The 16487-nt window shown below is 37.8% G+C and overlaps 1 protein-coding gene across 1 annotated transcript in view; it reads left to right on the top strand.

Moving 5' to 3' along the window:
- Window positions 1–3683: 3683 nt before the first annotated feature.
- The window catches only part of TTC12 (tetratricopeptide repeat domain 12), a 78705-nt gene continuing 65901 nt past the window's right edge, over window positions 3684–16487 (top strand). The window contains exons 1-6 of the mRNA XM_075191320.1: window positions 3684–3743; window positions 5811–5983; window positions 8848–8866; window positions 11294–11371; window positions 14288–14409; window positions 15878–15937. Of these exons, the coding sequence (XP_075047421.1) occupies window positions 3692–3743; window positions 5811–5983; window positions 8848–8866; window positions 11294–11371; window positions 14288–14409; window positions 15878–15937 (504 nt within the window). The 5' untranslated portion in view covers window positions 3684–3691. The remainder of the gene's footprint in view (window positions 3744–5810; window positions 5984–8847; window positions 8867–11293; window positions 11372–14287; window positions 14410–15877; window positions 15938–16487) is intronic.

The raw sequence follows: 16487 nt of genomic DNA, 5'->3' as shown, positions 1-16487 counted from the left end.
GAAGGACGTCGTTCCATAACGGAACGAGATTTATAGTTCTGCTGAATAATCAAAACAAACGATGGTCGATGCTTTGGAACGACTATCGTTCATCGTCTAAGTGTAGACACTAATGCAATATCGGGCTAAACCGTCATTTATCGGGTGATTGGTCTGATAATTGCCATGAAAACACTGTAGGGTCTGAGTCATTAAGGAGAGTAAAGCATAAAATAGTAGTAACTTTGTACCTTGACAAAACAATGTTACATTAGAAGGGGAGGTAAATGTAAAATATGATGGCAGATTTATAGTTGGGATAGGGCATGTCTTAGATCAACTTTAAATTTCAGTGTAAAAATAAAGCTATCAAGTATTTGTGTGCTACATGAAAAAGCAGCCGGTATTTAACTTATGTGCAAAATAATAAACTAATTTGCACCCCTTGCATTGTAACATGGTTTGTCCAGGATCAAATCTATTCTTTTTTTGCTTTGCTCTCCATAATGACTCAGGTTCTGTAGTGTGTACCCAGCCTTAGCCTTTAATAAATTGGACCCTTAGTGCATGCAAAATCTTCAGTGAGGAAAGAAAGGTTCACCTTGAAGGACCTGTATCGTTTTTCAATTTTACAAAAATATATGTAACAGCTGTGAGTAGGCAGAACATTTCACTAACCTAAATCATAAATTTTGTGTGTCACTCAACTTGGGTGTAATAACTAGGGATTTCCATAGACCTGTCAGTGTTCAGCTGCCTGTGAGAAATGTGTACATATTCACTGATCCTGTGACTTTGTGTCCTAAATTTTAAATCCCATTGTCTAAGTTTATTTTACATCTGGAAAAGTATTATTTCCCAAAATATCTGAAAATTATGTTACTAAATGTAATGATGTTTTGTTTTGACGGCGATAAACTAAAATGTTAAATATTTATATTTAGCATTTATTTTCTTTATCAGTTTTCATACATTATATTCCGATAAATATTGTAAACGGATATGCATAGTGAATATCTTATATTACACAAGTGAAGTTAAGTTATGTATAAACACCTGTAAATTATATCTGTAGAAACAGTGCGTTCTAATGTCATTGCTTATAGTGATTTAATAATATAATGATTATCCACTCAGAGATTTCACATCATAAGTCAACATAAGCTTATTTCATGAATGAAAACTGTTACTTATGGGCAGGTAGGTTTTAAAAAAATTAAAGAAAAAAAGTAGCATCACCAATATGTTTGGATAATATATGAAATTATAGTTTATCAGCACTATCCTAAACAGAAAAGTCCTGATTATGTTAGGCTTAATGACAAGTGAGGCCGTAAGCCAAACGACCTTAAACTCAGGTGATAGGGTAAACGTCTGGTGCTTACCTATTCAAGGGTTAAGTCCAATATAGATCCCAGCCAATAGGAATTCCATGAGAGTGTTTCCAGTGACAGCATATAACTCCTCCAAGGGCATGCTGGGGTATCTTTCTCTGCTGGAAACCCCTCATTTCCTCCAATCATCTGCTTGAAATATGTGAATTCCTATGTCTAACCAATTTCTTGTTTCCCTTCTGTACAGAGCAGGCACAGTTTGGCAGGAAGGCAGTTGTGAGTTATCCACCAATTCATACAGTGCTACTGCTGATTGGTCGCAGATCACTCTCCTCTTCAAAGTACTTTGGCTCTTGGCCCCTTTGTGAGGGTGATCCCTTGACCTGCTTTGTGTGGACACGTCATTGTGAGTCCAGAGGAGTTGTAGTCACGCTGACGCCAGATTTAGCACCAGCCAACTGTAAAGGACTTTGGTCCTGAGACCTTTGGTTAGTTCCGGATGACCATACATTGTTTGGCTATTGCTATTGGTTGTGCTGACTTGCAATTTGCCTTCTCCACCACCATTTATCATAAATAAACTGTGACATATTAATTTGCCAACAAATTCTGGTGTTGTGTCTTTATTTTAGTTTAAGTTTAGTAGGACTTAAAGTGTATTTTGGGTTTTTTAGCAGCAAATATGACACATCTTCAATCTGCAGTTTATAAGTTCATTAAGTGACGCCGATGAAACTATGCAGAGATTTTTTTCCATTTTTGCCATCCTTGCGCCAGAGTGCTGCTAGTGACTTTGAAATTTGAAATTTGTAGTGGCTTATACTGGTGGCTACTAGGCTATACTTATAGGGCCTGATTTATCAATGCACGCATACTGAGCGCAATGTGCGTTTGTTTCAGAACACACGTAATTAGGATCTGTGCACATGGAGCTGATCTGAAGATACGTGCACTGATTAATGCGGCTGTAGGTCTGCATTGCTCTACTACACAGAACACTGCAGGATATGTCTAATACCCATGTGGAATATAAATTTGCAAAAGAATGGACAGAAAAAAATTAAATATTGAATTAATGTCACCTGGTAATAATATAGGCATTAATGACGAAACATAAAATGTTTTAAAAATTATTATTTTTTGAAAAAAAATTCCCATGAGAGGACCAGAGCTTGGACCAGATGCTGCTGCATGCGCTCGCAATTGGCACACCCTTGCTGTACATTGACTACCGGCAAACTCTCCTCCCCTGGTCCGTTCCCTCCCTGAAATCGTAGGCAGTAGTAAGCATCCATTGCCTTCGAAGATGAATTGAACGTGGCATATGAGCCGGTTCGGGGCATGCGCAGTGTAATCTTGCGGATTATATGCACAAGATCGGTACATACGCTTCTTGATGAATCAGGCACATAGTGTGTAACTTTAGTGTCTCTGCTCGAATTTTGCAGCAAAAATATTGCTTGTCCATAAGTATTGTAGACGTAATGCAGTGTTCCTGAGGTGTCAAAGAGAACAGTTTTATAGACAAGGAGATCTATTTATTATAGGGATAAAAGGTCCTAGATCTGTTGAAAAGTAGAGTTTTTTGCAGGATTTATTGCTTCTCCCTATCTGCCAAAGCCCCCAGGCCTAAAGACAGTCAACGATATCATTCACCTGATGCCTCCCTCACTGCTTCCCCATGCAAGGCATGAAAAGCAAAGCAATTTTAACAATCTCACCACAATTCACAATATTCTAAGACATACAAAACTACATCCAACATCTTCACTAATTATCTACCCTGTTCTGAATGAGCTGGGTGGGATTGCCTCAATGTGTCCTTCTGGAAAGAGGAGAGGTGAATGCACCTATTGTTTTTTATCAGCTAATTATTGCTGGACATGTGCTGCTCACCTTCTCCACCTACTTCTACCTATTCACTTCCACTACCTAATCTGCTGCTAGTTCCTTTATTTGCTCTATGTAAGGGCCGCTATCCTCCCTTATCCTACCAGATTACTTTTGACTTCTTAGCAACAACGGGATCAGCGTCAGGCTCCCTTGCTGTGGATATGTCCTGCTGGTTGAATCCTAGTGGTGGCTTAATCGTCAGCACCTAAATTCTCTTCTCTCTGGTCACTGTGATATAATAGTCCAGGTTGTCTTCCCTCTTTAAATGCATTAATTTTTCTAGAGAGATGAATACATAATTATTCTAGATTTGCATACATCTTTTTCTGTGTATATTTAGTGTCAATCCGTGGTGGTTTAGGTTTTGGGCTTGTTAAGATCTTAGCTTTATATATTTCTTTAGTCACGAAAAAACAAATGAGTGATGTCACACAATTTGTATTCATAAATAATCTACTTCTTGTTCTTTTCAGGATTCTGCAACAATGTCTGTAGATCAAAATCTAGAGCAGTTTTTGAAGAATGTGGATGAAGTTGGTAAGTTTGTAATTATAGTTCAGTAGTTACTGACAACCTCTCATTATTTACAGTACACCATGAGCTTACGTGACTTTGCCTGCAGCATTTGCTATCTGTAAGTGAATGGAAGCATTTCTTTGACTTGTTTCAGCTTTATATATGGCAGAGGTTACACTGAGTGAAATGCAAAGTATATGCCATCAAAATAAAGTTGCAATATGTTGTCTTGCCTTTATTCTGGATTGACATTTATTTATATAGCGTTGGCCAGGGATCGTGTTAATGCCTTCACGCGCATAGCTAACTCCTTGTAAACCTCGGACAGTCCTTCAGATAAGTCTCATGCGTCATTGTATGCATGAGACTGGTCTAGACTAATGATGGGCAACTAGTAGCCCCCAGCTTTATGTCCCAACTCTGACTCATTCTTTGCTTTATGCAGTTAAGCAGAATATAAGTCTGAACCTGATGAGAACCACGCTCCGTATCATGTGATCTCCTCTGCAGAATTGGAGGAGGGAGGAGAGAGTGCAGTGCAGACTGCACCATGTGGTCTCCCTCCTTCATTTGTCTGTTCTGGACTGAGTGACAAGGAAAGTCCTAGGTCTGGGTGGCATGTTGAGCATTTTGTGGCCTGAATTTTGAAGCAAATGGGTGGTCTGAGCTGCATGTGGGTGCATTTTATGGCAAATGTGAGATTTGAGTGGCATATTGGGGCATTTTATGGCAAATAATAGTCTGAGGGCATCTGGGGTATTTTTGGAGCAGAGCATTTGAGGCCAGAGGCAGGGGAATAAGTGAAAGGTAAGAATGAGATGGTGGAGAGAGGAAGAGGGTAGAAGAAGTGTTGGGTGGGCATGTAGGCTGTGGAATGGAAGGAGGGTTAGGTAGAGGGAGATTGGTGAGATATCGAAGCAGGAGTGCTGAAGGGAGTAAATAGTCACAACAAGCATACAGGAGAGTGTGTATAGGTGATGAGTACACTGTGGTAAGTAGCAGAGTGGGGCATCAGTGGGGTGGGAATGAGGTAATTAACTAGATTTGGTGGAGAGTAAGGTCATGAATAGCAATAGAAAGTAAAAGTTAAGGACCATGGTGATAATGCACTTGTGGGAGACATGATTGACAAGCAGTGAGTGGGGTGACACTTAGTCTTGGTGAGAATTCAGGCTTGCTTCCAGAAAGGTTAGGTACAAAGCAGAGGAAATGATGAGGTCTCTGGTTAGCCAGACACAGGAAAATGTGAGTATGTCAGCAGAAGAGCAGTGTCCAGTAAAATATAAAAATATGAGCAAGGGGGAAAGTTTGAAGAAACAATGGGCTAAATTTACTAAGCTGCGGGTTTGAAAAAGTGGGGATGTTGCCTATAGCAACCAATCAGATTCTAGCTATCATTTTGTAGAAGGTACTAAATAAATGAAAGCTAGAATCTGATTGGTTGATATAGGCAACATCCCCACTTTTTCAAACCCGCAGCTTAGTAAATCTAGCCCAATGCCTCACAAGGTCCGGGGGTAGGTGGTAGTAGCCAAAAAAAGTCAGAAAAAGTTGTCAGGCATTTCTGTTATGGAACACAACAAATTGTGTTAATTTGACCACACTATGACACTGAACTAAAGGCAGCATAGTGCTACATTATTTGGGAGGCAAACCATTAATGCAGTGCCATAGTTTGGTCACACTATGGCACTGGTCACGTATCACACACTTTTTTTATGGTATTGTACAGCATTATTGCCTAGGGCTCTGTCTGACTTATTTTGTGAGCTTAGGTAAACTTTTATTTTTTTATATGCTTTTATAAACATGTATTTGCTATTTTGATGATGCCCCGCTTGTATTTTGAATTTTGAACATTATTTACCAATTTATTTGATTACTTATATAATGCCATACTCCTCTTTGGAAAGAAATATATTTTAAAATGTTGATAGGAATAGTCTTACTAAACTGAAAACAATGTAACGTGACTACTGTTACTGGCGTACTCTGCAGTGCTTTACAATTGGAAACAAAAACAGTAATAAAACAAGACTGGTTATTAACAAACAGACACTGAATTTGTTTTTCAAATTCTTTTTACAGCTGCAATTATACAAAGTCTAAATTCTGATGATCTATCATCTCGTGAAAGTGTCATAGCAAGAGCAGATGAAAAACTTGCTCTTTTAAAGGAGAAGGAAAATGAAGATGCAACCAGGACCAAAATAAATAGGACAGTTATTAATACATCTCCTGGTGGTTCCTTTCCTCAGTCTGTAAGTTCCACATGTTCCCTCTACTTTTTTCTATAAATGTACTGAGACATAAAGACAAGAAGATATTAAATTTGTGTGCAAGAGCAAATAATGATCAGAAATTAAGCTCATCACCATGTTGTTGAAATGCCAGTCATCATCATCATTGATGATTAAAGCTGGTTTTAAATGTAGTTGTTATAAACATTGACACACACAGACTAAGGTCAATTTGTTAGCTGCCAATTTACCTACCAGTATGTTTTTGGAGTGTGGGAGGAAACCGGAGCACCCAGAGGAAACCCACACAAACACGGGGAGAACATACAAAATCCTGACAGATAAGGCCATGTTCGGGAATTGAACTCATGACCCCAGTGCTGTAAGGCAAAAGTGCTAACCACTTAGCCACCATGCTGCCCCTTATAGGAGAGTACGACCTTTTTGATGCCTAGGTGACCTATGCCCCAGAGCAAAGGACTTTACTTACCACTTGCATGTCCATAATACCTAATACCTACTCCCACATTGACTTGATACTGACAAATGGTCCCTCCAATATTTCAGATCGGTCTCTATGCTTCCGACTTGGTCACATCAAGCCCCGCTTCTGTAGACTTGGTCCCCTACTGCCCTGACATTTCCACCCAGATTGTGTAGCTTTCCTACTTAACTTCTCACCTCTTTAGAGGGAAGGACTGCCCTCCAGAACTCCTTTGTTGTGTATACTGCTACCACTACACCTAAGGATACTTCTATATTACGTGTTGGTGTGCAATTAAGGCAGTTTTAAGAGGGACTGCCATACAAACAGGTGCTAGACCGCCAAAGCCTGTCTCTTACAGGAACTTTAATATAAACATATGACCCTAGAAGCCCATAATAAACCCTGCCCCTCTCCTCAAGTGAAAAACTAGTTGACCCAAGTTAGACAACAACTTCAGAAACTTCTGATAGTCAAGCACCCTGCTTTATCTCGCCTTTGTCACAAATTCTATACAACAGGAAATAAAGCAGGTTGAATGTTAGCTCGAAAACTTAGGGGATAACAGATGAGGAAACGGGTTTGCCAAATGTCCCACCTTGATGGCTTAAAACTTTTGAATCCCCAAGATAGTGCCAATTTATTTGATAAATATTATGTAGGCCCTTATAACCTTAAAGATGATTTGGACACCCTACAACCCTCACCTACTGACCTACATGACTTCTTCCTATACCTGTGTCTCCCTTCCTTAGACAATGATGTTCTTAGGGTTATAAATGCCCCCTGGACTTCTATAGAATTCTTTGAGGTGATTAAGTACCTCCTGAAATACAAAACCCCTGGCCCAGATGGGTACATTAATGATTTTTATGCTACTTTTCAGAATTAACTTGTCCCTATATTGATCAATCTGTATAATACAAGCACTGACTGTGGTGGGTTCATGGAGGAGATGCTCGAGGCTCAGACTGACCATCCTGGAACAGGAAAAGATGCAGCTGACTGCCATAGTTATAGGCTAGTAGCCCTTCTTAACACCGACCTTAAAATCTACACCAAGTTGGTTGCCAACAGAATTAGCCCCCTTATTACCAATCTCATTTATCCTGATCAGGTGGGATTTGTGATGGGGCGCCAGGCCTCTGATAACACAAGGAGGATCATCAATATTGTTGAATATGTTTTAAGGCACTAGGATAAGCTGTTGGTGCTTTCTCTGAACACAGAGAAGGTATTCAACAGACTCCACTGGAACTTCATGCAACAAGTTTTGCTTAAATTTGGTTTTAAGGGAAACATCCTCAAAGCAATCATGGCTCTCTACTATGGCCCGTCTGCTAAAGTTTTCAGCAAAGGTTCCCTTTCAGACAAATGTAATATTTCCAATGGCACCAGACAGGGATGCCCCTTGTCGCCTCTTACATACCTACAGTCATGGCCAAAAGTTTTGAGAATGACACAAGTATTGGTTTTCACAAAGTTTGCTGCTTCAGTGTTTTTTTAGAACTTTTTTGTCAGATGTTGCTATGATATACTGAGGTACAATTACAAGCATTTCATAAGTGTCAAAGGTTTTTATTGACAATTACATTAAATTTATGCAAAGAGTCAATATTTGCAGGTTGACTGTTGGGGATTGGAGGATGAGACCTATTTTAGCAAAAACATTTATTTTTTTAAATATTTTTTAAACCTTTCCAGCTGTAAAAATGCTTTAAACAATGCATACAAGAATTTAAATATTTTTCAGTTTTGTTGTCCTTTTCATACACAGTCAATTCAACAATGTTGATTTTATGTGGAGCATAGTTTTGATTTGTTTATTATCACAATTAAATCTGAATTGTATCAGAATTAGTTACACCCTATACTAAAATGATAGAATCAGAGCTGGCAGAAGCAACTTTGGCTCCTCTCCCTCCTCAGTCACACCCCCTCAGATGTTGCTCTCCATATACTCCCCTTACTTTGTATGGAGCTGGGGGGTAGTGCAGAAGGATCCTCTATCAGACCGGGAGTGTGGCACTGGACTGTCACATCGAAGCCCAGCGTCACACTCCCATCCCATTACATAGACGAGCAGACTTCACCTTCACAGGTAAGAAGCTGCTGCCTCTCCTTGTCAGCACCTGGAGCTCAGTGTGGGGGTTCTGCCGAAAAAATAAAATCACTGAATAAGTGATATAAACCCAGCTGCCCTAAGCGACCACCTAAGTTTGCCTAGTGGTAGCACCTGTATAGAATATTTATGCGTCAAGCTTACTTTTTAAAAAGGTAGAATCAATAATTTAACACATGATCATAATGTACTTCTAATGATGTGTATATGTAAACTTAACGTGCTTTTATATTTTGTGTTGTGTTTTTTTTCTGGGTTCTCACCTCGTATATGATCAAGAACTCTGAAATGAGCCAAGGTAAGAACAGTTGGCAGCTTCTGATAGAAAGCCAAGTTGATTGGATATTGCATTAAATAATCAGAATTATTACTGCACTTGCAAATTTATTAAACGGTGACTAAACTACTGTTTTGTTAATTGCCAATATTGTTTATTTGGTACAGTACTTTCAAGCTCTTAAAAGAATAGCAAGGGATTTTATACAGGTCACAGCAATCCGATGTGACTTCTATTACATGTAATAATTTACAGTAGGTGAACAGTATTCCTTATAATGCTCAAACTCTCCTAATGAACTCACCAATTATAAACCAATACATCAGAACTCACTGATTATACAGAAATAATTTACAGGAATGTATACATATATTGACATCTTTTGTGTATTATAACAAAATAATTGCAAATACACTAGTTTCATTCCTCCATTGTCTTCATCTGTGTGAAAAAGAAAAATGTCAACTGCACTGGCTTATTTTACATCAATTATTTGAAATATTGACCCCTTATTTCTTCCTTTGTTACATCAATATTAATAATATTTTGGATGCGCTACAACTCATAACCACCTATTAAACACGTTTATTGTACAATGAAACAGTCGTGGTTATCATATAGTTGTGCACTTGGATATAATTTTAAAACTTCAGTTTTTATTGGTATACTTTAACAGTTGTTTTCTGAGGTCTGCTATAGAATCAGGTGCAATGAATGAGTGAATGGAAACCCGCCACTGATCAAAACAGCGATTGTGCAAAACCATCTAAAAGAAAATAATACAAAATTATTATTTTTAGAGGATATCATTAAGAAAATATGAACAGCGCAGGTTGAACAGGTAATCTGGACAGTAACAACTAAGTCAACAGTACAATAACAATAATAACAATAGTGGAGGTTATCTAGTTACTGCAGAGATTTAAATATTCTCTGAATATAATTCACAGGGATCAATATTTTTCTGCAACTGGACAGTTATTGGAAATCAAAATCAATAACATTACCAATAGCCTAATTAACCTTGAACAGATGTTAAGAATGTATATATAAATTAGAATTTTGAGAGCTAAAATACTAAGAGCAACTGGTTTGACAGTCTGTGTAATTACATCAATATAGTACAGCCCAGAAGTGCAGGGACGAAACAGAAGATTTGGGCTGAAGAAACAGTAAATCTGCAAAGTTACTGTTGCTTATTGTAAAGATACGATTATTCTTTATATATAGCTGTTGCAATACCAGTAAATGCTCTTCTAAAAGCCAGTGACAGTTGACTATGATAACTACATACATGCGACTTGATCTCACTGACCCAATATATCTATGAAATGAGGGGATAAAAAGTGCAATTATAAGTAACTTAATGACTTACAGATAGTCTGATTTGTTGAAAATAGTGTGAAAGGGACATTGAAGTTCGTTGCCTATATTAATACTCTTGTAGGTGGAGATAATAAAAAAAAAATGATCAACTTTGGAATAAAATTGGGATATAGTTGGGATAAAATATTCTGCCTTACAGCACTGGGGTCATGAGTTCAATTCCCGACCATGGCCTTATCTGCGAGGAGTTTGTATGTTCTCCTCGAGTTTGCGTGGGTTTCCTCCGGGTGCTCTGGTTTCCTCCCACACTCCAAAAACATATTAGTAGGTTAATTGGCTGCTAACAAAAAAAACAACAAATTGACCCTAGTCTGTCAGTGTGTGTGTTAGGGAATTTAGACTGTAAGCTCCAATGGGGCAGGGACTGATGTGAGTGAGTTCTCTGTACAGCGCTGCGGAATTAGTGGCGCTATATAAATAAATGGTGATGATGATGAAATATTAAAATAATAGGGCTAAAAAAAAACTATATATTGGAATATTGGAAATTGAAACAGCATCAGAATACAATCACAGTTGTCATACTGTATTTTTTCATATTATATAAACACTTTTCTATCTTGTAAACTTTTCTTGCTATCATTTTATTGGGAGAAGTTTATATAAGGATGTTCTCACAAAAATACTGTTTTAGGGCATACACATAAACAATGACATTTTATAATTATACCCAAGTGCACCACGAAAAGAAAATACATCTTGTTCTGTGTACAGTAAACGTTGTCCTCAACTGACAAGGATGTTTCGAGTCATGGCCAATATAAGTATATAAATCAGATATTTTCCTCAACAAGGCATCTTTGCAGTGGCTGACAGCTCTCCTTTAGTTGGTAACATTATCTGTAAACATAGAGTTATAACTTGAGGATGGTGCTAAATTAAAGAGATGTGGCTATATACTGAATTATTGGAGGTAGCAAGCAAAGTGGAGATACCTCCAAATGTATACACGGGGTTAGTGTGAGAGTACTGTTTAATCCCTCTTATAGTTAATATAGCGTGCAACTATTCTATGAAAGTGTGCCTACGTAGTATCATTTCTATTTTCCATTCTACCATCAGATAGTTTTCTTGCCCACTTGGAGAACGATGCAAGGGAACGTGCCGAAAAAAGAAGACAAGACAAGACACTTGCAAATGGTAATTTGGCATGAAAAGGGGTCTAAATTACATCCCAATGTCTGGGTCATTTTATCTTTCGACAGCCAATTTTATTAAAAGCCTGACATAAATGTTAATATCATATGTGTAAAAATATTTATGTAGAACATGTACCAGTCAAGCTGTTAATAGTATAACCACAGTAAAAAATCTAAACTTATTAGAACATTGGCTATTCTTGTTAAAATTAGCTATAAAACTGTAAAACGTATGCATTATTTAACTATTTTGTTGGTGTATGTTTACGATCATGTGACCATGTGATCATTCTAATCAGATAACTGTCATGAATGCTGTAATATTTCCTGGATTCTCATAATTCCACAGTAGGCATGCTCCTGCCAGTACTGTACATGGGATCTTTACACTCTATTTAAAAATCATGATTAGTCATACTTGCCAACTTTTTCTCGTTAGCTTCAGGGAGATCCCAGGGGAGGTGGGCGCGCGGGGCGGGGCTTGATATTTTGGCCCTCTCCCCTAAACAATTGTCACAATTTTGGCCAATTACAGCAGGGGGCGGGGCTAAGATGACACAATATTTGCACCGTTAAGCCACGCCCCCATCACCATCTATTGCGGTGGCGAGAACCGGGAGATTGACCTGCTCTCCCCAGTGCCCGGGAGGTCTCTTAGAAATGCGGGAGACTCCCGGACATTCTGGGAGAGTAGGCAACTATGCTATAAAGAAAAGCAGCTAATGAATCTCTAGAGACTGAAGTGTCTTTTACATTTCTGTCTCCAATACTGAAGTGATGTTATCTTACCTGTCAGTCTTTTATTAAATCTTGGTCTCCGTGAAAATGGCCACCTCCATAGGCATCAATACATGGACATAGGACACAATTTCTGAACTGTGTCATCATGCCACAGATGGCGAAGCCAACCACGTCTTGTACTGGCTCAGCATCAGGGAGAATGCCAGACTCTTCAGGGAGTGAGGGAGATCACCCCTATTTCAGGAAATCTCCCTGACAATCAGGGAGAGTTGGCAAGTATGTGATTATACTTGCTGAGAAGATGGCTAACTTCATACAGACATGTATAATAGTAATATTACCCCACTCTACAGCTGAACACACAATACACGTAACACATGTTTTCTTACATTGTGTCCAGTCAGATAACTATGCAGCAAATTCTGTTTCTAATACATATTAAACTGTATTATGCAAAATGTCTATTTCTGTGCTAAGATCAAACCTTCCGCAAGCTGTAAAGGTGTATATGACCCTCTTATCTCATCTAATTACTAGTTTAAACAAATAGCCTTATTTGATTTTTTTAATCTCTCCTCTTAGAAACCAGGAGAGTTACCATAAGATACAAAAGACCCAGTGATGTGCTCTTATATTACAATCTCTCAGCACACAATTCACAAAAGTACTTTCAAAGTTATTTATATATATAAAAAGCACCAAAACTGAAAGCCACCCATGTCTAAATACTTAATTAGAATTTCTTTTTTTGCCTTAGAGGAAATACAAGGAAGAAAACTTTAATACAGCTTCAAACAGAAAAGAAAAAAATGACTGATATTAAATATAATAACCTTTAATGAAATTCACAGGCAGTCTTCTAATAGGATAGCACATGATTATTGCCCGCACACATCAAAACTGGCAACAGAAATAAATCATTTGGTGCATAATATATAAATAGTATAATTCACACATGACTAATGGTTCCATACAACTAGTTGTATATAATTGTTCAAATATAGCGCGTATCACCACAAAAAACGCAATTTATGCTACGGGTGGGCATTTTTATTTACTAAATGACGACGTTTTCGCCTTTACATTTCTGCTAGTTAGGTTCACTTTATGACATAGCAGCATGTTATAATTTTTATAGGTGATCCAGACTGTCTGTTTAGAAACTTGCTGGTATTCTTTTTTTCCCTTAAAGCTGCACTACCACCTAGTAGAAGTGAATAGTGCAGGGTCCCCCATTCCACTCTAGCCAGAGCCCCAGGAAAATTGCTGCCTATAGCTGAAGCCTCGGGTGCTGCTCTACAGGTTTGGTAATACAGAACCAGCTATGCAGTTTCAAGCATTGCTTTTTTACTAGTACAGATGTCATGCACATTCTAAAATGCTAGAAATGGAATGTCCTATTATTAATATACTTTCTGTGTGTTTACTAATGTGTAAGAAAAGAAGCTAAGTAGAAAAGCCTAAAGGCTAGCAAAGTGTGCAGCCACATTATTGCAATAAAGTTATACAACCATAAGTAGCGGTGTCTAACTGAATCATGATCCGTTAGTTTGGTCCAATTGTATTTTCCAGTTCTCCCTGTAAGCACTAGGCTAGATTATCTTGCCAGTGGCTAACGCTTGTAAACTGCTCCTGTAATTTGTCTCTCATACCTACGGGCAGCACGGTGACTTAGTGGTTAGCACTTCTGCCCTAGAATACTGGGGTAATGAGTTCAATTCCAAACCATGGGCTTATCTGTGTGGAGTTTGTATGTTCTACCTGTGTTTGCGTGGGTTTCCTCTCGATGCTCCAGTTTCTGCCAACAATGCAAAAACATACTAGTAGATTAATTAGCTGCTATAAAAAGTTGACCATAGTCTGTCTGTGTGTATGTTAGGGAATTTAGACTGTAAGCTCTATTGGGACAGGGACTGATGTGAGTGAGTTCTCTGTACAGCGCTGAGGAAATAGTGGCGCTATATAAATGGTGATGATGATACCTCTTGACATAGTCAAGATTTTCACACCTTAATGGATGTGGGACTTATGGGGAAGTAGGTAAGCATGACCTTCAGCAAACGTGTTTTGATTGATCAGGTGGAGTTTAGGATGGATCGGGCTTGTGGTTTGTGTTGTTCTGATTTTGCATATTCACATTTTGGGAGGAATGAATACTCTTATTTTCTTTGTACAGCACTCAAAGACCTAGGAAATGAGGCATATGGAAAAGGTGACTATGAATCTGCAGTTCAGCGATACAGTGAAGGGCTGGAGAAACTGAGAGATATGCCGATTTTATACACTAACCGAGCTCAGGTAGGAATATAAATGTATAGTAGGTAAAATAAGGCTTAAATGGATTTGATTTCCTTTTCTGAAACATAATACCTAGAACTAGTTAATAGTCATGTAAATGGTAGATAAAGTTTGAAATTGTTTTTCTTTATAGAATCAGCACAAAATATATACATGTGGCCAAAGCAATACGCTCTAGGTAGATAATGAAGTAAGAGTTTGGTCTTAATTTTGGAAACTTGGAGGCTTATACCAAAAAGTAAGAATCTAAGGAAGTTCTAAAGGGAAATGCATTTGATTTACAAGAAGAGGTTATTGTTTACTGTAACTAGCAGTGGTAGCTGTGTAGTGAAGGGTTGTCATGTTCGGTGGTAATCGTTAATACGATTACCACAATTACGACACCCACTTCACCTACAAAGAAAAAACTAAACTGTTAAAAACCAAACCGTACCCAACCCGTCATGTTGTGTTCTAGGGACTAATACAAGTAAACTGCTTGGTGTGGCTGCACTTTATGTTTACAATAAACTTTTATGGAACGGATGCAGAACTGTTGAGTTGGCTCTCCTGCAGTATAGCCAATGTATGTGTTTCCTCTTCTGAGGTCTTACATATAACTCTGCTGATTGGCTGATAGTAAGGGCCAGCAAGACTGAGTAAACAGATACAATACCATTATAAATGCTGTTGATGGTGTTTATGCACTTATTACACTAGTTACGTCATTAAAGGAAGTCCTACCTTTCTCTCAGCGCCCGCCCTCAACATAATGCAATTAACAAGAATAGCCTTATGTAATTTTCCACAGTGCTCCTTGCCACCCCCTTCTGGTCTTGCCAAATTTTTTGTTAAGCCAAGTCGAAATATCATCCTCAGATATCATATTTCGTATCTAAATTGGCAAGCAATACATTTTTAAGAAAACATTGTTCACACGTAACTTTAACCTTGTTGTACACAGCAAAAAAACATACAAACATATATTGATTTCATAACTGAATTTTCGTCAATGTTTTTACTGATACTTGTGATGTAAGTAAGTGTGATGTCATTTTGAAGTTCATAAGATTGGTAATAATATAAAGTTGTACGGTTTGGTTGTTCATGGTAATAGTAATACAAAGTTGTTCAGTAGTACATGTGTTGGTTACAATAAAAATTAGCATAATTTAATTTTTGTAGTGCTAAAATGTTCTACAAAACATATAATAGGGAAGTATGCAGTATGGTACATGAGATATTGAATAAAATAAATGAAGTAGAATAAACGTTGTAGTACTTTAGTCTGCCTTTAGGTAATGTTTGCGGCTTTGACCTGAATCTTGGAACTGTGTAGCAGTTTTCATTGATCTACAATTTTATCAGTAGTTTTGGAAAACAATGGTAGTGGATGTATTTGTAAGGTATTATGTAAGTTGAGAGTTGGCTATTTTAATCATCTAGCATCTACATTCATGTTTTGCTAACTATTTTCTAATCTTCACAGGCTTATATAAAACTGGAAAAGTACCAAAATGCAATAACAGATTGTGAGTGGGCTTTAAAGGTAAGTCATTGCTATAACTTAATTCAGTGTAGTTAAATTAAGAAAATCTCACGTTACACAGGGTGGCTTATACCAATGTTGGCATGAGCTGCAGTAATGTGGATGTGTCTGGTGACCGTACAAAGATTTACAATGAGAAAAATCAGGAGACCCTTGGTCATGACTCCTATCCCCCTAATCATGCAGCAAACCAGATCCACAGTAGCCGCTCCAAAAATGCATAGACCACATCTACGTCAGTTCCTATTTTCCTCTGCTAAAATATTTAATATCCACTGAGAAACAGGACTTTTTGTCGATATCAACCTCTTCATCATCATTATCATCATCATTTATCTATATAGCGCCAATAATTCCGCAACACTGTATAGAGAACTCATTCACATCAGTGCCTGCCCCATTGAACCTCTTACCTATTGTTACATTAAATGGAAATATACCATGGAATATCAGTCCTATGTTTATATATTACTTTATATATTTGATTCCAATAGAAAGATGTCAACTATAAATAAATACCATATAAAAAAATGTTAGAGCCCTACTGTTG

Source organism: Mixophyes fleayi, chromosome 11 (genome assembly GCF_038048845.1).
Source record: "Mixophyes fleayi isolate aMixFle1 chromosome 11, aMixFle1.hap1, whole genome shotgun sequence".
NCBI classification, from domain to species: Eukaryota; Metazoa; Chordata; class Amphibia; order Anura; family Limnodynastidae; genus Mixophyes; species Mixophyes fleayi.
The sequence above is the reverse complement of the archived record's forward strand: the minus strand, read 5'-3'. Positions and strand labels throughout refer to the sequence as shown.